Genomic DNA, 22,616 nt, shown 5'->3' with positions numbered 1-22,616 from the left:
TGGCGCCACGCCGTGTCCCATATTTCAGTTAAACCCTTTCACTTTTTGCAAACAATGAAAGTGTTTAACTGAAATTAGTGTCAGGGTGTAGCCGCTGACGCTGGGTACCCTAGACAACTTCCCGTTGTGCCTTCTGTCTCTAAACAGTGGAAGGGTGAATACTAAACCTAGGAGCGTGACCTTGAGGCGGTTTTCACAGGTGGTCTATGCGGACAGGTTGACATCCTGTCCGTAAGCGCACATAACCACTGGACGACGCATTACCTAAAGTTAGTTCACTTCGTAATCGCATGTTGTCGGAGAATTGCGGGATAGCTGAATTTGAGCCACTCATCGTTTAAGCGCACCTTCTTCTTCTTCTTCTTCTTTTTTAATATCCTGGCCCAAGCCAAACACCTCCTGGATAGTACAAGGCCTGCACACTGCCCAACTCACTGAGGCCTGCGTGAGCTTTGCGAGCTGCTTCGATCTTTTCTCTTGTTTGCTCTTTCATTGACGTCATAGCAGCATCCACAGCAGGCCTTCGTGTGTGACGCTGTGTCACGTGGGGCGCAGGCCAGATGCTATCTACAGTGTTAAAACAGAACTTCACCACATAGCACGCTCCTAGCCAACCACCACACCGAATGATATCATTCTGTGTCATGATTCGTTCAAAGCAGGAGGAGGGGTTATATGGGACAAGCATAATGTGCCTCAGATAGGCGTCTCCTCCCATTTTCAGCAAACAAGGACACATCATGGATGTGTCAATCATCCATGATGTCATCAATGATATCATCCACACAAGGATGATATCATTCGAAATGACAGTTGGCTAGGAGCGTGCTATGTCGTGAAGTTCTGTTTTAACGGTGTACGAGGTGTTGCACGAGCTCTTACTTTGAGATTAAATCGGTAAACTATACCTTCGTGTTCCCTAGTCTCGGGGTTTTACATCATGCATTGATTGCAAATCAAGTTTACCTGAATGAGATTCACATAAATTCCCCTAAAATGAGACAGATGTACGTTGACACCGAGCCACAGAGACAGTACTGAACCTATAAAAGGCGAACAGGAAGAAGTACGTCACCTACGGACGTTGATACTTATTCGCTCGGAGGCGCTCAGACTCATAGCGAATGCACGGCTCGGAGCGAATAAACATAAACGCTCTACGTCGCTGGAAGCGTTGCTGGGAGCCGTGTTGGCCGCACGGCTCAATCGTACGCAATACTTTCTTTCGGGAAAAAGGAAGGTCGAGAAAAAGAGCAAAATTCGTTTGTTTCGGCTGGATGCGGTGCCACTTGGACGCGCATATATTTTATCTCTGATGTTCCGGGGTATCCAGCTTTTCATTCTGCGGACATGCGCAGTAAATGGGTAGTATATGGGTAGTAAAGTAAACCGCAGGAGCGGCGCCCCCGGGATACACGGAACCGTGTGTCGACCTGGAGGGCATATTCACGAATGCCCGTGGTCTGTAAAAGACGTACGAGAAAGAGGGCGTCTACAAATGTTAATAACTGAAAGGAACGTTTGATTAGAACAACAAGCGTAGTCTAAGGTGGCATGCTCTTCCTCCTCTAAGCACAACATCGAGCGGCATTTTGGACATAAAAATGCTCGATGAATTCGGCGTAAAAACAGAATACGGGTTTTGTGTGTGGCGTGTAAGCATGTCACGGGAAAACATTCGTTTAGAAAGCCGAACAGAGACATTATTTTGCTCGACCTCGTCGTCGACCATTGTTTTTCGAGTATCCCCATACAGCGCCGTGTTATCTCTAATCGGAGTGCATCTCAAGGGCGCTCCACTTCAAAACAAGAAGCACGCACAAAGCAATGCCGTTGTCGCACGCCTTTGTGGATGAGCCTTGGCTACGAATTACCTGGCTGAACGATAACACCGAAGAAAACAGCGTACAATAAGTATTATTGAGGTCCGCGCTTCCATGCGTTTCTACGCGTGAATCATATTTATAGGGTTATCCATACTCAGTGTTAAAAAGTGCTTTTCCTTTTTTGTCCTCTTTGATATACCATATTGCTGTAAAACATGTATTTCTCGCCATCACTGCCACGTGATATCGCGGACCCAAGGTGTTCTCAAGCTACAGAAATGGAGCCTTTTTTTCCTGGGGCCACCGCCATCCTGTATATGGAAAACGGATTTTAAAGAAAAAAAATTCAAGAAGAGAATTTATGTAAGGAGTAGCAGTACACGTTGGGTTCAATTTCTCCTTTCGTCTTCTTCTTTTTTTTTTGTTACAAACAAACAAACAGACAGAAGAAAAAATACTGTAGGGATGGGTCAACCGAATCCGGGAATACACGAATCCTAGGCAGGGATTCGAGATTCCGGAATCCGGATCCCAGTGCCCAAAACAGCGAATCGAATCTTTCGAATCCACCAACCACGTTTGTTTGTTTCTTTTTAAAATTGGCGTCTCCGGAGTACACTTAAAGCCTGATTGGTTGCCGGGTGTTTTCTTGTTTGTTTACATTGGTCCGGACTGAAAGTGTTCAAGCGCGAACTCTCATTAGAAGTCTGAAGTAACATGGTTTTGCTTTTGATCGTGTCTTAGTTTCTTCAGGGAAAGAATTCAGACTCGGGAGTTTCTGTATTTCCTGTAGTCGATGAGTAACATGTTACATTTAGGACGAAGTATACGGGTATGTTTGCTCTGAAAGTGAACTATTATTGAATTTGTGTCTCATTAAACAAAGATATGAAATTCTGCTTCGAAACACTTTACAATAGAAGTGTTTTTTTTTTCTAGCTTTTCAAACTCTTTTTTTTTTAAAAAGAAAGGATTCGCAAGATTCGTGGATTTGCAGAAATTTGGTCTCAGATTCGGAAAAAAATTTTTTGGAGTCGTCCCATCTCTAAAGAATATAGTATCGAGGTGCGTTACAAAATCACCTTAAGAGGTCTTCGCTACCGGACAGCTGTGACATCATTCATTGATCTCAGTTGTCTCGCGACGTAAACCCCCAATTATTATAAACTGTGACATCTTAAGAGAGAATCACTCAACTTCGTAAAAAAAAAGAAAAATAATTAAATAAGAAAAAGAAGAAGAAGAAGAAGAAGGGGGGGAAAGAAGAAACGTCAGAATGTCAAGATAGCGGAAATGGCACAACATTGGCTAATGAGTGAAATCAAAAGCGCATGTAGAACGATTTTCTTTCGGATTACGTTTTTCTACAATACTTTAGTTTTTCTTTTTTGCGTCGCTCTTTTGCAATAGTTTTCGCTGCGCAGATAAAATATAACCGTTTACTAAAATGGGGGGTGCCGAACCAGATGGGTTTGGTGGGAGTCTCCTTTAGGGTCGACGAAACCGTCAAGGCACCTTCAATTTCATTCAGTATGGGGACGGATACGTTGTTGGCTGTGACGAATCTTTAAATATCTTGTACCTTCAATATTGTGGAGTCACATTAATATATATATAGCCTACCACCATAGGTAGCTCTCCTGCTTGATGACAATACATACAGGGTGTCCCAGAAAACGTGTCATTGAATTATAATAAAAAAGCTACGCCACCTAGAATCATGCGGTCAACAGCATTTGTTCGGATTAGGTTTTTGCCACCTCCTAATGGGAACGTCATGTACTCGAAGTTTAATTATGTAAATATTTGCGAACTGGACTCGGAAATTTGCCAAGTAAAGGTCACTTTTTTACCCCACCAATATGAAGAGTGCGCCGAATTCACTCAAATTCACGATAATTCACAGTGATATTCACGAAGTATCCCATCGGGAAGAATAGCCGAATATCATGCTTTTCGGAGCACCGGACCATAGCGCGCGATGACTTTTTGAGCGCAATCGCTCTCAGTGCGACGAAAGGAGGTTCCGAAGCCAGCCCACAGAGTGATAGTAGAAAAAGTAACAGTTCCTAAAATTGGGAGAGGGAAAGCTTTACCCGAGCGAAAGTCGGACGTGGTAAGCCGTGCCTGTTTTATCTCTCTCTGCGATGTCGGGGAGGGCTGGGTTCCAACCTCCTTTTGTCGGACGGACAAAGATTGCGCTGAAAAACTCATCGTGTGCTATTCTGTGCGACCTCCGTAAAGCATGATGTTCGGCTATTTTTTCCGATGGGATAGCTCCTGAATATCCCTGTCAGTTATCATTAATTTGACTAAATTAGACACGCTCTTCACATTGGTGGGGTTAAAAAGTGACCTTTACTAGACAAATTTCCGACTTAAGCTCGCAAAAATTTAGTCAGAAGAAATGCCATTGACCGCATGACTCTAGGTGGTGTAGTTTTTTTTATTATAATTCAATGACACGCTTTCTGGGACACCCTGTATATATATAGAAACGAATTCTCAGTAGATGGTTCTGATTCATCGGTCAAATTTGTCAGTAAGCCAACTTTTGTCATTGTACTGCGAATAAAATAACGTTGACTGCGAACGTATATTCCACTCTTTCAAGCTATGGACAACAGCAGATAATGCGCATGGGCAACGACCAGCGAAAAGGGCGGGTCCTACTACAGAACAGTGTCGTAAGTATTGCTTATATATTGGTTTCGCTGTTATATGATACGCATGACAAGTGGTGGTAAGTCACACGACACTTGGCAATCTTTGTGTGGGATTGACATCGCGATCGTAGCTCCGGTTGCCACATGCAGTACCGGCCTCAGTGGCTCAGTTGGTATAGCGTGTTCGCCTATTGATCCCAAGGTTCCGGGTTCCAACCCGGCTCAGGAGGCCAGCAACTTGGTGTCAGGGTGCAAGTTGCATTGACACGCCGTCTTCCTCGAGGGACATTAAAAATATACTAGAGATGAGATAAAACACTTCTATTGCAAAGTGTTTTGAAGCAGAATTTGATGTGTTTGTTTAATGAGAAACAAGTTAAATAATACTTCACTTTCAGGAGCAAGCATACCCATATACCGTATTTTCCGGTGTATAACGCGCGCGTTATACAATAAAAAAGTGCCCTGAAGAGGTCCTGCGCGTTATCTAACGGTGCGCGTTATACACGGAAATATTTTCCTGCATAGTTCCTTTTCAGGTCAGTGACGTACAAATTCTAGCCACTTCCAGGTTGTGCTGTGGTTTTCTCCCGTATCTCCTATAGGGTCAGTTGACAGATCTGGCGAAAGGACACTGGACTTCATAAACGGTCAATTATCTTGAATTGAATTCAGAAGAATGGCGTGATTGAGAAGGGACGCGAAACGGAAAGCAGAGAGGACACTGAAGTATACTATGACAGCGACGCTATTGTATCGGAGTTTAACGGATTTGACTAAATGTGTTGCAAATATAGAATATGCATACGTATATGCATACCGCTTTGGTTTATTGTGTATACTGGTGGCAGTACAGAATCTTGTAGCACCATTGCGGTGCGCGTTGTACATCGAACACTTTTCAAAATCGGCCCGTTTTTAGGGGTGCGCGTTATACACGAGTGCGCGTTATACACCGAAAAATACGGTGCTTCTTCCCAAATGTAATTTATCTAACATGTTGTTCATCGACTGCAGGAAATACGTAAACTCTCCAGTCTGAATTCCTTCAGTGAAACTAAGAAACAATCAAAAGCAAAGCAATGTTAATTTAGCAGACTTGAAACCCGCTCACCGACACCGCGCAAGGAGGGTAAACTATTGGTTGAGACGCAGCTAAGGGCAAATAATTATGGACAAGTGAAAACTAAAATGAATTAATTGTATAGTATATGGAAGAAATTACACAATTCATTCTTGTTCGACAGTTCTGCGTCCCGACTGCGCCAACTGTAGGCTTCCAGTGTTCGCAAGTCCCGAAACCCGGGGATTTTTTTTTTCGAGAAATTCCCTGGATTTCCAGACGTGAAAGACAGCCGGGTGCCGGGTATTTCGGGATTCGAGATATCCCGGATCCCAACACTGTGTGAGGCGCCCTCTTTTGTTGAACATGATCATCAGCAGGCATGATTATTAGCAGAGCAAAGACCGGAAGCTGCTGACATTGACGGTCATACACGAAAAACAATCGGTTAGAAAAATCGGCTGCTGCCTTTTCGGGAACATTTTGCACGGTCACTCTGAGAGTCATTGGAAGTCACGTGATAGTGCTTTCTTCTCCTCTTTTGTTTTTAGCACGAACCGTTGGTCTTAGTCGATGCTGAAGTTTGCGGTAGAGACAGTTGTTCAGTGAAGAGATAACTTGATGTACGAAAAAAATAAATAAATAAAGAAACAATAATCGGAACTCGTCTATTGGACAGCGGACAGCACCGGGCGCAGCGCTGTCCAATAGGCGCGTTACGATTACTTATCTCGAAGCATCAAGTTATCTCTACACTGAACGAACGTAGCCTCCAAGCAGATACTCAATATGTTTGTCAGCGTTGATGTTGTTCACGTACCGGTCTCGACAAAAGTTTACGGAACACTGGGGTGGTGTAAATATATTGGAGAGATTCCGTTGCTGGCGAACAGGAGCAGATAGACTTACAGGTGACTGGGTATGCCATGCACCTCTCAGTAAGTGTGTCCACTCCCGTTCGCTGCTAGGGTGTCGCTCCGATCAAGAAATACGCCGCTCTAGTGTTCCGTAAACTTTTGTCGGGATCTGTACGTTGCGTGGAGTGTTCTTGTGAACCGTTCAGAAGTGGGCGTTTTAAACGCTTCATATAGACGAGATTCTTCTTCCGCACGACATCTCTTTTCTCATAGTTCCTGGAAAGTTGAACGTGAGGGTGCTATCGCGCCCTACCGAAGTAGGCGTCACCTGGACACGCTTCGTTCCTAGACAAGGCTGCATAAACTCTGGTGCCCTGTATCAGATTGTTGTCAAGTGGCAACCGAAGAACGAGGCAGAGCAGGAGGCTACATGCAAGGTGGAAGAAAAGCACTTCGACGTTACCGGCCTGAAACCCGACACCCCAGTCACGATAACTGTCTATCTGAGCTATACCGACGCAAATGGAGCAAACCATTTGGGACCGGAGACCATTCTTGAGACTTCGACGGTTGTTGGCGGTAAGTCGGAATTTTATTTTGCTTCAATAGTCGCGGGATAAAAATAGAAAAAGCGAGAAACGAAAGCATAGTCGAGGAAACGTAGGAAAGCATGCGTTCGTTGTGAGAGAGGACAGGCTATATCCAGGCGAATAAGTCGAGCTTTCTATTCCTGAAAAATAAGAAAAAGGAGAGAAAGAAACATGCCTTCTTGACGCGAAATATGACGTGTCTAGCTCTGCCGCAGAAAATGTGCGGGGTTGCCACTCCGGAGTTGGAATGATTCTGGAATTAGTCCAGATCTATCAGAGCCCGGAATGGAATTGCAATGGAATGGCGGAATTGGAATGGAATGGAAGTATCGCAGGAATGGAATTGGAATTGAATGGTCTGGGCTACCCAATACGGCTACCGGTCCCTTTTCTTTTATTCATGGAATTAACTGAATGGAATGGGGTTGCCAAGCCCATTCCAGGAGTGAGAATTGGCCATACCTTTTCATTCCGAGGAATTGAAAGGAATGGAATTGTCACAAATCTCCATTCCTCGGTATGGAATTGGTGGCCCCATTCCGCAACCCTGGCTCTAACCGAGCTACACCACATACACGAAGAGCATGCCTTGGAACCCTACGCTATTGTATGTCTACCCGTCTTTTTGTCGTGGCATTTAATATCACCGAGGGTTTTAGCATATCGTACGCGATCGCTTTTGCGTACGTAACAGATAGCGTTGGTGGTTCTGCGCACTGCGCGAATCTGTTATGGGCGTGCGCAGAACTATACCAACGCTATCCTTTACGAACGCAAAGGCGACAGCGTACGGTGTACTAAAACTCTCGAATTCCTTGGTTCAGCATTCTTTGCGGCTACAGCTTTACAGTCACGACGTCCATGCAAGACGTCCGGAGATGACGTCACAGGGGTGTTGGTTTACATTGGTCGCGCAACGTTTTCGCACAACGTTTTCGTTGGGCAGCGTAGGAAGCCTGTCCCTCATGTCAGCGGCGGCGCAGCCAATAATCTCGGTAGTTCCTTTCGCATCCTTATACACCTGACACACGGAAAACTGAATGGCGTTCCCATCGAATCACAGTCGCACCGAATGTCATTTGCCTTGCATAGAGCGACAATAACAAAGAGAATGTCATTCGCAAGTGATGTCACTGTCGATAATTAAGACACCAGCGCCGAACATATAAGGGCGTTATACAGGTGCATTAGTCGTATTTTTATTTATTTCTCTCGAGCTTGCGAAACATTGAATTATGTCGTAGAATCGTTGCGTTTTCGACGACACTTAGTGTGTCGACGACGCTAAGTGTCACAAGTAAAGAGAAGTAATATCTTCATCGCACTTCGCAACATAGCGACTGGGAACGAGGGTAGTTCTCCGAAAAAAAAAAAACAATGTTTAGCGCCATTTCATTCGTGTCAAAAGTTATCAAATTCGTGATAAAATATTAGAGTGCAACTTTTCATTCGTCTCTGATTTCTTCAAACGGTGTACCTTTGTTGTTTTTGCCATCTCTCTACTGCGAGATTACGCAGTCGGTGCGAAAGGGGGGAAAGCGAATGAGTTCCCCGAACTCATTCGCTGGGCGAATATCATTCGCATGTATTGCCATTTGGTTTCACCGCGAGACACGAAACGAATGCCATTTGCTGCGAATGCCATTCGGTGGGAATGGCATTCAATTTGTCGTGTGACAGGGGTATCACTTTTTAGCTTTTTCTTCGTTTTCCATTCTTTTCTTGTTTGAAGGAGGTTTGCAGATTGCGTACCGCGGTTCAGGATACCGAATAGAAAAGAGGAGGCACAAGCGCTCCTCTTTCACTGCACTGTTGTAAGGGAGAAGCACGGGGACGCACAGGGCTACCTCGTGCACGTTGGAGTCCATACATGGCCCAGCTTCGTTGTCACCGTCGGTTAGCGGTCCATAGTGACGGGGGGTACCAAATGAATGCCGATTGCAGTTCTTTGGATTGCAGGAAACTGTGGCACAAACAAGAAATAGAAATTAAAAGTGCTAGACTTCTGGAGAGACCAGTACTCCATGAACAGAAAAGAGTTTCGGAAGAGCTTCAGAAAAAGCTTCGAATCTCGAATTTCTTCTTGTAAAAAAATTACGTTTTGCGAATGATAGGTACGTCTCTTGTATCAATATAAGAGTGCATAGGACCACATACAATACGAGACACGATGATCATTGGCATATACCAGCAATTAGAACGGAATACGGAAGACAAATGCTGACATACAATGTCCCTCGCGTTTTAAACGAATACTTCCCTGGGTCACCACTATCCAAAATGGCACGCACGGAACTAAAAAAAAAACTGTAAGTGCTCTTTAACAAATCCTAACGCATGAAATCGTGCAACTCTATTACCAATCTAGATGTGTATGCTATATGCTCTTTTTTGGTGTCTGTATTACCAATGTGGATTGCGTGTTTCTCTTTTCTGGGTGCTGACACCTTTGTATTGAGGGAGGTACGGACTCCCTCAAGCTGCATTGTTTAGCTTTTTTACCGTCCCTCCCATTTGACATACAATGAACAATAAAGTAAAGTAAAAAAAAAAAAAGAAGCTAACGTGCGAAATATCGCGTAAACTACCACAAAAAATGGTTACTTACAGGATTATTAGAATTGTTCTTTTCAGAGCCTTCCGCACCGAGAAACTTTACGTTGGAAACATTAAGTCATACACAAGCAACATTTGTGTGGGAAGATCCCGAAGTTCCAGGAGGTCTCTTGGATGGTTACGCCTATAAAGTGTGCGAAGTAGACGACTGCGATTCTGAGATGGACTGCGTAGAGGCTCTACGTGAAGCAACTGAGAGACACAAGCTTACTGTGAGACGTATAGCACCCAATCAGCACTACAGGGTGAAGTTGGCTGCATACAACATCCTGAAGCTGTCCCAAGAGGTGATATACGGGAACTATTCGTCCTACTGCTTTAAGGCAGAAGCGCCCTGTAAGTGTCCATAGTTTTGCTGTTTAGATTAGAATAGAGATAGAAAGGAAGTAAAATTACCGGAAGCTCAGCCTTATCGACGTATTCAGACGAGCGACGTTCTCCATAATACTCTGTGGTGACGACAACGACGACATCCAGCCGTGCCATCTATCGCGCGCCCCCTTTCCTTTTTCGGCCCGCGCTTCTTGGCTCTCTGGCCGTCAGTCCACCGGCAGCACCCTGCCAGAATAAACACTCTTCTCTTCTGGTCTCTGGTTGTCCTGTCCTACAACTCCAACGGAAGATGCCAACCAACGGCATAGCTTTCTGATGTCACGTGAACTCGAGCGCTCAACTTGGTGTCTTCATGCGCACTGCTGACCATGGGGAATATCCTGCGGACAGAGCCACAAGATATTCCGTAGCAGACGACAGGAAAAGACGGCGGCGGTGCCATGTGCTAAGTGTCGTCTGCAACGTGCGCAGAGTCAAGCCTGATCGCTGGAGCGACGTGACGTAACAAGAGTGCGCCAATCACGGCATTGCTTTCAGCGACCGCAACGATGGAAACGAGCCGGCATTAGCCGTATGGACAGCTGCTGGTAGCCACAGAAAGCGTGTGTTTCAAAATCGTCTGCGGCGATTGGCTGACATATTGGCTGGCTGCTGCGATTGGCGGACTTTAGATATGTTTACGTGCGAAGGGGTGAGAGGAGGCATTGGGCAGGCCTTCTCCCTTCTGTATCTAGGTGGCGTTGGCAGGTGCACCACTCCAGTGCCGTGTATTAAAAGAGAGTTTGTCCATTAGGAGGAGCCTAAAAAAGAGGTTAGGTCCTGTCAATCAAACTTCGGTGCATTTCATTGGTTGGCATTTTCCAAGGGAGCTACCATGACACCAAATTTTCTCCAAAATGGAGGATGGTGCCTGAAACGACGAAGTGGAGATTTCGTGACAAAAAATTTTCACAGCCTACTTTAATTTCATACTGTGAGTATATACCCTCACGTACGCATAGGCAAAATCGGCTTCTTTCGCACTGCCATCATTACGCGAAAATTAGATGCTTCGTCGCTAACATTTGGCCTAGTGAAGACCGCGATCTCAAGAAAATAGCACGAAAGACGCCAGTGATGCGTGAGATTTTGCATTATATCACTGAATTTTATTTATACATACATCTTTGCGCATTTTTCATTCAATTTACTTACGTATGTTACGTGACTTAAAAGCTCATACCTGCAGCCGTCTGCTACGAAGAAACGATTCTACCGCTATCCTGGCCAATCACTTCTGCAAGCAACCACTTCTGCAATTCTGAGCCTTCCCAACATGGCTCTCTCCATGACCAGCTCCGGTGGCGCAGCGGTAACGCGCTTGGAGACTGGGAGGTCCGCGGTTCGAATCCGCGGGCCGGCTGTGTCGTCTGGGGTTTTTCCTGGGTTTCCCTCAGATGTGTAATAGGCGTATGCCGGCACAGTTCCCCTGAAGTCGGCCCATGGACGCAGCTATCCTCCCCCCTCTTCCACTTCACCCTTTCCTCTCCTCCTCTCCACCACCTTTCCCTTCCCGAGAAACATGCCGCCTAATCAGGCAGGCAGACCTCTCGGGTTCCTCCCAACGACACTCCTCCTCCTCTCTCTATGCAGATGGCGTTGATAAAAGTGTGCACAAGATCCGTCACAAGCGATATCCGTTTCAATCCAAATCAATCGAGTTGCTCCAAAATGGTGGCACCCAGTAAATAAGGGTGAGGTATAGGTACTGGGTGGCCTGCAATATTAGGGAACTGTATTTCTACCTGTGATTGGCTAGATACCATAAAAGTGGATGGAGCCTCAGGTATACGCAGGTCCCATTAATTTGGCCAGACTCCCTTTTAATACACGGCACTGCACCACTCCTCATATTCCGGCACCGTGTGAATGGTCAACAAAACACGGGGAGGGACTTGTGCACCGTGAGCAGATTTCTGCTTCCCCCCCCGCTAGAGTCTTCCGTGAGGATATCGCTGGTGTGAACACACGGTATCGTTCACCAGCTTCGTTGTTACGTAGCTTTACTTGGTTAACTTTCCGTTAGGTCCGCCTGATATACGTAATCTTTGCGGGGGATTCTTTTCGTTTGTGTGCACAAATACGGCGATTGCTTCATAGCATTAACCATATAGGACGGACTGAGTTATGTCGGGTTGACGTTTACCGCAAATATCACACCCAGTACCGAAGTGTTCCTCTGCTTTTCTATTTTTCGCGGCTGAATAGAACTGGTGTGTCATAGTTGATGGACATGTCGAAATGAGCTGAGACCCTGCACATTCATCATTTTGTGTTTACATAGAATCCTGACAGTTTTCAGAGCAAAACGATGAATGCGTCTACGATCTCCTGTCTCCTCTGGCCCAAGCATGCCCATACGTTAGAGAAATGGATAGCTAGTGCTGCTTTCAAACTGAGCGCGACAATACCCTAGATATATTTACGTTGGTGAATAGTTTCGTTGTGTCTACTGTGCTACTCATGGTATTATAGTGTTTCAATGAAATCGTTACACTAACAAAACTGCCACGGAGATAACCATGATCAGAAATACGCCCGCAAACATATTGGCCGTATCCCGTATCGAACGTTCTTTCTCGTCCCTGTGCTGTCCGTCTTCTTACACAAGGATCCAGTGAAGTCCGTAATGCAAGTATTCGTTTCCCGTTTTTACGGGCTGTGTATGCTCCGACGAAAAGACCCCACCACATACCGTATCCAGCACGTCCTGTCAGCGCGGATCAGACGCGCGGGTGCGTGCACAGTGTTCCCTAACGTTGATTGGAATGAACGTGATAGTTCAAAGTTCGCAAGTTCTTAAAGTTTGTAGCAACACTGTCGGTTCTTTTCTTTGTTTTTTTTTTATATGGTAATGGTCAACGCCACCGAGCCTAAATAAGGCCAGAGCACTAGTTGACATGACCTGGTACCACGCCCCACACTTGAGTCCCCCAATCACATCAACGCTTTCCGTTGCTGTAGTTATAGAGACGAGCCACCGCCAGCTGTATGGACAGCCAGTAGTAGCCAGAGGAAGCCAGTGTTCGAAATCATCTGCTGCGATTGGCTGAAGCAGATGACATCGCGGTGCAGTGTATTGGCGCGGAGTGGTCGCGTGGAATGGCGACTTTCATGTGTCCACGTGGCGAAGGAGAAAGAGAAGCCCCGAGGCACGCATTATTTAGTCTAGGTGTGGCTCTGGAGCACGCTATTCCAGTAAGTTAGCTGTTCTGCTAGCTGTCAACTAATGCAGCTCCTCCGTTTTCCCCTTTTCCCTATGGCCAGTGGATCGACCTCATTGGCAACGCCACCTAGATACCGAATGCCTGCTTAATGCCTCCTCTCACTCCTCCGCACATAGGCATATAAAGTCCGCCAATCGTAACAGCCAGCCAAGATGTCGTCGGCCAATCGCCTCAGACTATTTTGAAACCCAGGCTTTCTGTGGCTGCCGGTGGCTGCCCGTGCGGCTGATGGCGGCTCGTTTCCATAGCTACGTAGCCGTGATTAGCGGACTATTAATTGTTACGTCACTTCGCTCAAACGATTAATAGGCTTTGTTTCTAGGCGGTATTGTCATTGGTCTCTCTCCCAAATGTGGGGGAGGTTGGGGGGGGGCAACATTTCAAGGGGAAGCGCATGTAGTTTGTTCTGTGGACCCATGGCGGACTATTGCTGCCGTGTGAGTGGATAGACACTTGGTCACGTGGTTTCTCCAAACTTTCTTCCTTGCGCAGAGAGAAACCTCCGTAGCGTATGGCGGCCATAGGTGACGTCGCTTGTTCGTGAGGACGAGTGTGAATGGCTAGAGTGCCGTGGTTTTTGATGTCGTACCCACCGCAGCCTAGACTAAGAGGACCTGCTCGGTGACTGAGGAAACGTCGCGCAGTATAGTAGCCTGTGAAGGTCACGTGGGCATGCAGAGTTGCGTTGTCGTCTGCTTCAGCTAATAGCCGCAGATGGTAGACGACAAAAATCGTGCACTGGTTGGCTATGGAGCTGAAGGCGGCTTCTCTTTGCTACAAGCTTGGTTGAGATACTAGAGGGATTCCGGAATACTACGTTCCTGTGGCAGGCAGCTCTTGTTCAGTCTAGAAGAGCCACAGATGGGCTGATATGTCGAGATGACATGTGAGTAAATGACGGCGACCACTACGACGAATTTTCAAGGCGACAACGAGATCAGCGTAATATCGCTCCCTATCAAGAAAAGTGAGAGGACCTCGCTCAGAAGAGAAAGACGCACTTCAGACTCCCGCACCGCCGCGGTATCTCTGTTCTCAAGGGCGTGCTCTGATTGGTGGTTAGGGAATGATGTTTCAGCCGCCTTCAAGAGAGGGGATCCCGGCATACTCTCAACATATCGCATCTACTATTGTCAAGCATTCAATCGAATAACAATCAAACTGCGCCACTATTTCGTTTGGGACCTTCGATACCGTGCTCACTGGCCAACCCTTTTGCGACACCATAGTTTCGAAATCGACTGGAATGGATGTGACCGTCACATTAATCTGGGACATTCGAGTGAATCACAAAATAATGTTACCTACCCTTTTCTGTTACCTAACTGAAATGTCTGAGACATACGTGTTTACTTCCCCAACAATTATACGAAAAAAAACCAGAAATAATAATGATAATAATAATAAAAGAAGAAAGAATATAGTGCCCTGTGTCCAACTCAAACCTTGTTCTCCTTCAGCTCCAATCCATCCGAGAGATTTGCATGCCGAATGCAAGGCCAATCCGAACAGCATCACGCTGACCTGGAAACTACCTCCTGATGGAAAGGAACCCGACAGCTACGTCGTGGAAATAACGGGAAGCACACAGGTGAGCGACAGCCACTAGGATCGTCTGTACCACGTGATCACAAAACATTTAAAGAAACACCGTGTCATGCAACATTGCAGGAATACTGACGACTTGCGTTGTTTTTGTGCAGAAGACGGCAGATGGAGCAACAACAGCGAACATTACAACAACAACAACAAAAAAGTCAATCAAATTAGTCCCGTGTTTAGAAAAGCTTTCATGTACTGTTGGGAACACGGTTAGGTAAAATCGCGTATCAATACTTCGCCGTGCCATATTACCTCTGTTGCGCTTGAAAGTGTTGTGCGAATATTGTATTCGAAGGTGGACCATGTGATGTATGTGTTTACTACTCGAAAGAAATAGTCTCGCAACAGGTGTAGATTTGAGACAAGATAAACCACGGAGTGCTGACTTTAGACAGCCGTGTCCCCCACGGTACATATGTACTCGATCAAATCGCATGCTCTGATGTGCTCATCAACCTCAGGCCTTTCTTCCCACTTCATATCCTTATCCCTGTATCATGATTTCATTCCCTGTCATATATCATATTGTATCACGTCATGCGAATCCACATGTGCTTCACACCTTTCGCCGCTAACTCGGTTCCAGAAAAGGGGCTATTCGTATCATCGCCTTCACACTTGTCTCCAGCACCTAGGGCCGGAGAAGTGAATCCCGCGTTGTAAGCAGGGTATTCGCGGTGCAATTTTCTCGTACGGTTGGCTGCACGAAAAAAAGCTGCACGGACAGGACGCTGCGTGAAAGTTATCCTATACTTTGTTTTTTGAATACTAGAGGACGGGACTACTTTACTTTGAAAAAATGGCTAGGAAGCAAGCGAGCTGGTGAAGATGATGCATAATGTAAAAAAAACCCGAGACTAGGGAACACGAAGGGACAGACACAACACGAAGTCTTCGTGTTGTGTCTGTCCCTTCGTGTTCCCTAGTCTCGGGGTTTTTTACACTACTTTACTTAGCAACTATTCAATCCTTGCACGCTCTGAAGATAAACAAGGACATCGCCATCAAGGATATTTGTCAAGGACAGGAGTGCAAATACTCGGTGGACGGAGTCCAAGGGGGCATCACGTACGAGATCATACTCGTCGCTAAAGTCAAGGACACTGGTGCCGATTCTGCTTTCACTAAGTGCAGGGTGGCCGAATCTGGTAAGGAACAAATAACCCACCAACCGAAACAGCGTCAGTACACGAAAATCCCAAACAGTTTCTGACTATGCCTATGGTCACTATATGTATGTCAAACGTTTCAATGAAATCCGCACGCAACCATTTCTGTCTCTTTCCGTATTGTCGACAGCGGTTTTGCTGCAGTGAGCTAGGTTTGGTTAGATGAGGCACCGAAAGCAAACTCTGGAGACGTTGAGTATCACAACTGAGAAGCCAGATGATCCGAACCACAATGTCCATACAGGCGCCGACTGCGGGGGGGGGGGGGGGGGGGGGGGGCGCCGCCTCCCTCGGGAAGTTCCGCTAAGAGACTAAACACCGAGGATTCAATACATTTTGTTCTTTTTGCACTCAGTTTTCAAAGGCATAATGCCTTCAGTTGTGCACACATTCACTGTTTACGTTCTCTCTGTTTTTTCTTTTGTTTTGTTTTTTTCTGTTCTACCTTCGTGTTATTTCTATACCAGTTCTGCATACATCATAGGATCCCGCCAGAGTGTGTGATTCTTCAGCTTTAGTTTTGTGTTCTTCATTTTTCTTTTCCTTTCCTTTTCTTTCCTTCTTTTTGTTTTCTTATCTTCTTTGCCTTTTTTTACTTCCCCCTTTCACTTTTTTTTTGGAATAACAAGCCGACATCCATCTGGCTTACCTTTCCTTTCTTTTTTTTTTCTTAATAAACATATCCCCCCCCCCCCCCCCCCCAGAGTACTTACTTCGCGGTGCGCTCTTGCCCCCTCCGGGAAAATGAAAACTCTCCGCCTCTGATTTGTCAGTAGAAAGGAATGTTGCAGAGTGACCTCAGTAGCCCGTATGTTCTAAGAACCAGAATATTCCATCACGCGAGTAAGCAAGCACGGATCTTCTTCGACCTACCTGGAACGGGCATGTGACGAAACCAACTGCGGCAGCTTTTACTGTCATCCGAGTGACTAAGATGAAAAAAAAAAGTAAATACCCCAAAACTGAAACCAAAAGGCAATGGCTGACAACGTGTTCCCCAACAATGAACAGTAACTATCGTAGCGTTTAAGATGTGGAAACTGTGTGCATACCCATAGGAAATTTGACAAGAGCTCCGAACAGCTTATGTTAAACATTCAGTATCTCCAGCAGCTGTTGAGCTTCTCGCCCATACCGTGGACCTATACATTCCTAAGAAGCTGCCACAAAATTGCATTCAGCTCTTGAGGAAAATCTAAATAGTCGATTCCTAATCGATAGTTGATACGAATGCTCTGTCGTTCCATGATGTTTACGCCTTGGCGATGATGATGGGTTCTTCCGAATCAGTACCACCGCTGACCACGCCGCCGACGCCGCTACCGCCACGTCTTCGCGATGCCCTGCGTGTCGTTTCTTTCGCGAGGTTTATTTCGCGAGGTTCGTGATCCTCATACGACCGTGCTCATACAATTTTTACTTTTATATTAACCGTCATATTTTTTAATTCCGTCGAAGACATAGCGAGACTTTCGTCGGTAGGGACATTTACTTGCAGAACGACAGCTTGTTGGCTTTAGAGAAATTCCATAGAACTTTCACGTCACACATCCACGCAGGGGCGGACCCAAGATTTTTCTGAGGAGGGGGTCCAGCCATTGGCAGCATGCTAGACACACGATCCAGGGTCAATTAAACACTATGTGAAGACAGAAATTGAGGGAGGGGGGTCAGGACATCCGGACCCCCACTCTAGATCCGCCCCTGCATTCACTGTACGCAGAACACAAAAGAAAGCCGTTGATGCATATATGAAATCATACCATGACTAAATCTGCTACACTTGGACGAACGGAGCCGAGGTGTCTTTGTCAGTTGCTTTCGTTAATGGCACTTATACAACATTAGTGTGCATAACCTGTGACTTTTGTCCTTGAAATTGTTCTGAAAGTCGCTACCATACAGTCCTGTTGAATAGCGATAAAACAGAAAAAGAATCCCTGACGTCAGGTAACGTTGCCCGCAGCGCCTCCGCCTCCAACGCAAGATATTAAGCTGGTCTATGACCCTCAGGGGTGGTGGGTGACCCCGAAGAAGACTCAGCAGGCATTCCAGTTCCCTACAGACCTCTTCAGCAACATCAACGGACATATCGACATAGCGATACTCATAGCGCAGGATTCGAAAATAGGTTATTATGCTTTCTTATACAGTCAAGCTCCTTTATAGCGAACACCTTTTTAACGAAAATACCACTACAGCAAATTTTTTTGCGGTCCCGCTGGAGCCCTATAGGTCCAATAATGGACGGCCTTTTTAACGAAAATACCTTGACTGCATTTTTTTTTTTTTTGCTGTCCCCTGAGTTTCGTTGTAAAGGAGTTTGTACTTTGACGCCTGTAACCAGTTCGGTTTTCTAACGGCATCTACGCGAACTCATCAAGTTGCCATCATTTTGCCAGATGACTGCGAAAATCCTGTTGCATGGAAGGAAGCGAACTCCAAAGTGCCAGTGCCATGCTATATACTCCAGGATTTGTGGGTGGATGGTAAGTGCATGTCGGATAGAGCACGATTTTTTGCCGCGGGATGCGAGACAGGCGCTGTAGAACCATGGAAACTGAACATGGTCAGTCAAGCTAACGATGTCTTCTACACTACCATTCCACTTGTTAGCAGCGGTAGGTCAGGTATAGGCATGAGCTACGTCCCCACTGCCAGGGTGGGCCCTCTCGGGGCGTGGAAGGGCGGGTGGAGAACGGCGAGACCTATACTGAGGAAAGTGAGACAAGCGAGACTTTAGCACGCGCCATACGAGGCAACCGTTTGTTGTCATCAGCAATGCAGGATGACGCCGTGCGTGGTTACCATCTGGATATCGCCGTGAAAAATAAACAGTGCGGTCGGAAACAGACCATCGTCTTCAGTTTCATTGGTTGGTCACTGCTACGCGAATTCGGTGGTGGTCAGTCGCGCGAGGAGCAACGTCGAGACTGCAAGGTGCCCGGGTTCGAATCCCGGTGCCGGTTGTGCTGTCTGGGGTTCTTCCTGGGTTTTCCTCAGACGTTTTCAGACATATGTCGGCACAGTTCCCTTAGAAGTCTGCCCAGGTTGCACATTCCCTCAGGGCGTCAGTCGTGACGTGCCTACCTCTGTGAGACCGACAACGGCGAGCCTTTTCACCAGCACCACCACCAGGAACAACTTCGTGGACAGCGCCGGAAAGCAGCTCTCTGTACCGTACGCTCTGTAAACGCTCAGATGTACCGTACATCTGAGCGACCTTTCCGCCGTTGCGGGCGTGCGACCGTTGTGAATGAAAGGTGTATACAGGACCGGTACGCCGTGGACTTGTGCTGGAGGTACTGGTAAATACTCCTGTTTCGTTGCTGCAACACTAGGGCGGACGAGAAATTCGAAGGATTAAATCTTGCGATTGTCACTTAACTGTAGCCTATCGATTTCGTTAGACTGATGCTAGTCCCGGATAGCGAAAGCGTACTGTTCCTTAGGGAGAACACAAGTGTTGTATTGTGGAACAGTAGTGTGAATTACTTGAGGTTGACGATAGCATTTCCTTGACGATGAGGAAGCCGTTCGTGTCCTCTTATCCACAAATAAGCATTCGTGTGCATTGCTGCGCCATTATCGGTCAACAGTAGACGCCAAACGTTCCTGAGAAAGCTTATGTACTGACAGGTGACAGACGTTTGTACGATAACATCTTCGTCATGTAGATGGTATCTTCGTATATGATGGATACCATCACTCGCTGGATGATCAAGATCCTCCAGTGCGCAACCCGTCCTCTTGCTGTTCGCAAGCAGCACAGCTAACAAACAGCTACGAAAGCACACAAGCAGGAAACAAGAAGACATCTACTTGTTTTGAAATCAAACGAGCCTCATCGAGATCGCTATCCAGAATCGTGTGCCGCTCTGGGCATAAGGCGCAGGTCAAGTTTTTTTTAGATTCGAGCGCCCCCAATGTACCTGGTGTCCGTTATAAAACTGGTACCACGCTTGCGCTTGTAGCATACCATCGTCATCCATGTAGTAGTTGCTGTACTGAGAAAGGAAGCATACTAACACTGAAACTTCTACAAGTTTCGCCTTTGGTTTCGCCCCTTGCTGACTTCTTGCTGGCTTCATGCTGGCTTGCATGCTATAATGACTGTTAGGTTCAACTCTTTAATAGGAGGATACAATATGCAAGAGACGGGCGAGTCGCCCGTGATACATGAGTTCGCTCTGCCCATGCAGCTTCGACTGAGGAAAACTGTGCGTCAGCCGCGTCAGACGTAACGCGAGCTTCCCTTTGCTTCTCAGCCTTTAGGTACGTTGCACCCTCACGTGGAGAGTTTCGGATACAATTGCACGTGCACGTACGGAGAGCACAGGGAACATCCAACAATGACTGTGCCGACATATGCTACGTTGAGAGGAGTACGCGAAACAGCGCTGTCTGGATAGTCAACCTTGCTCATCAGTGCGATTTAAAGTTATAGAGTCTGCTGTCTACTTGTAGCTGCGATCATTGCGAAACGGTGCTCAGTCGTTGATTGTTTTCAAGAGACTCTACAGTATTGGGAAGGGAGTTGCCTCAGGACAGAAGCCGCCGATATTTCGAACAGAGACTGTTCTTCTTCTGGGCCCAGAAGCCGCCGATATTTCGAACAGAGACTGTTCTTCTTCTGGGCCCAGAAGAAGAACAGTCTCTGTTCGAAATATCGGCGGCTTCTGTCCTGAGGCAACTCCCTTCCTACATTCTACCGGTTCGCTGGATTTCTACCCATCTACATCTACAGTATTGGGGACGATACAGGGAGTTAACTTGTGGTACGTAAGAAGTAGCGGACACTCTACTGCCTTTGTATTTCAACCGGCGCAGCGGCTATCATTTATACGTTGCTTGTGTTTCAGGTGATTGTAAGTATGAAGGTACAGTAGTCAATTGTACCTTGGGGACACGAGAGGAGTGCGACAGACATTTCTGTAACGGACCGCTGAAAGTTGGTGTCAAGTACGGGTAGGTACTGTACGTGAATATTGGTACCGCATCTTCAGTAGTTTTACGTTCTGATACCTTTAGCTGTAAATAGCGTCACGCCTGGTAAAATGTCTTCAGCTGTCTTCACACATTTTCGCAGCTTCAGGAACATTTGTGGTGTGGGGCATTACTGTTACTACTGGGACTAACTAGAGTCATTAATCAGCTTAAATAAGCTTCGAAGCTTACTTAGTGACCCTATAGGACTAGGTCACTTACTTACTGACCCTAGGAAACAAGGACGATGGGAACTTTATAACCGTCGGGTAATAACCAACTGTGAATTTTCAATGGAGGCATGACTTCTCAAAATCTCGGGCACCCTGAAAATTAGTATGATCTTGTTGCTTGCGTGGCGTGCAACAAAGTAGAATTTGACGAGAAAAAGACGGCGCAAACGGCCTCCTCGTTGACATGGTTCGCGTGCGTTAACTTGCTTGGGTGGTGTCATCACGAGTACGGAATAACAACTTCGCGGCTGCGAGTCATGAGGTACAAATTTTGTTTCTCAAGCTCGATATTGCTTTTTGGTGTCACGTTTGCTAAATTCCGAGGGCGTTGCGTTGTCCAACTCAGTTAAGTGATTCCTGATTTGTTTTTATGTGAGGTGTAATTGAGCGCTTAGAGTGTTACACACAAAAGGGGTGCGCTTCGTTAAAGAAACATTCGATAAAACAGTCGCGCATTGCAGGTTGAAGCTGAGAGGCATTACAAGAGGCGGCGAAACAGACTCGAAGCCCGTTTTCTTCACAGCCGGAAGTCCGCCCAAATCGAGTGAGCCACTTTATATGCTCCTGTACTTCGAACACTATAAGAGTCAGTCGTGACGTCTCTTAGCACAATATGACAGAAGTCTCGCCGGTTCTTTATTGGTATCTAATGCACTGGCCGTTTACAGCAGGAAGTAGCGGAAGGACAGGTGACAGCTTGACGCTGATTGGCGGGGTCCTTGTTCTCACAGTTTTCATGGTAAGCTCAGAGCATATCCATAATGACTGGAGTTTCAGTGACTGGTAATAGTAACACGTCAATAAGAGACATAGCATGTAACTTGGCAACTTAGCGATATAATGGCAAAGAGGTAGCTCCAATGGTGATGCTATAGCGATAGCATAGCGATAGTCACGTTCCATGGACCTGTACTTTGAATACATTGTGCTTGTTGGGGTACTTTATTAAGTGCAGATAACTGACACCACCCTCTACCAATTTCAGATGAGGCCGTAGACGCCATTCCGTCTCCAGGAGTACCATCTACAAATCATTATGTCAAAAGTCACCTGCTATGATACTTCCAGCAGCTCGAGCAACTTCCGTTCACAGATAAAACGGAGGAGTTATCAACTTCATTTATCCTCAGGAAAAGAGAACAGAAGGAAAATGGCTGATATCAAGTGCCGCCACCCACCATTTTGTACAGACCTCTAGGCAATGCGCGTTGTCAGCTGGGTGACCACTCATGCGCATCATGCGTTTTCGTGATCGCCTGTGTCATTGAAGATGTTTGTGCTTTTAAAGATGTAGTTTCTCGAAGAAGGCCTCAAAGACAAAGTTCCGTTCAACACGATTCATACAGAGGAATAACGAACATTTAATTTGTGCGTTTTTAATAAATGTTTCACAATGAACACTAAATGTA

At 46.2% G+C, this 22,616-nt stretch overlaps 2 protein-coding genes across 5 annotated transcripts in view; one reads left to right on the top strand and one right to left on the bottom strand.

Annotated features, from left to right (window-relative positions):
* LOC135399030 (uncharacterized) overlaps positions 1 to 1,000 on the bottom strand; it is a 14,451-nt gene extending 13,451 nt beyond the window's left edge. Inside the window, exon 1 of the mRNA XM_064630667.1 lies at positions 967 to 1,000. The gene's annotated coding sequence lies outside the window, so the exon portion shown is untranslated. The remainder of the gene's footprint in view (positions 1 to 966) is intronic.
* Positions 1 to 22,616, top strand: part of LOC135399031 (receptor-type tyrosine-protein phosphatase dep-1-like) — a 22,976-nt gene extending 360 nt beyond the window's left edge. Inside the window, exons 2-12 of one of the 4 annotated variants that reach the window (XM_064630669.1) lie at positions 4,441 to 4,513; positions 6,686 to 6,991; positions 9,622 to 9,954; positions 14,678 to 14,808; positions 15,805 to 15,967; positions 17,955 to 18,119; positions 18,391 to 18,477; positions 20,851 to 20,956; positions 21,669 to 21,751; positions 21,879 to 21,946; positions 22,193 to 22,616. In XM_064630669.1, the coding sequence (XP_064486739.1) occupies positions 4,441 to 4,513; positions 6,686 to 6,991; positions 9,622 to 9,954; positions 14,678 to 14,808; positions 15,805 to 15,967; positions 17,955 to 18,119; positions 18,391 to 18,477; positions 20,851 to 20,956; positions 21,669 to 21,751; positions 21,879 to 21,946; positions 22,193 to 22,204 (1,527 nt within the window). In that variant the 3' untranslated portion in view covers positions 22,205 to 22,616. Of the gene's footprint in view, positions 1 to 4,440; positions 4,514 to 6,685; positions 6,992 to 9,621; positions 9,955 to 14,677; positions 14,809 to 15,804; positions 15,968 to 17,954; positions 18,120 to 18,390; positions 18,478 to 20,850; positions 20,957 to 21,668; positions 21,752 to 21,875; positions 21,947 to 22,192 lie in introns of all 4 variants that reach the window. The other 3 variants (XM_064630668.1, XM_064630670.1, XM_064630671.1) reach the window with 3 other exon arrangements.

Source organism: Ornithodoros turicata, chromosome 6 (genome assembly GCF_037126465.1).
Source record: "Ornithodoros turicata isolate Travis chromosome 6, ASM3712646v1, whole genome shotgun sequence".
NCBI lineage: Eukaryota > Metazoa > Arthropoda > Arachnida > Ixodida > Argasidae > Ornithodoros > Ornithodoros turicata.
Note: the sequence above shows the minus strand (reverse complement) of the source record. Positions and strands in the feature narration are given on the sequence as shown.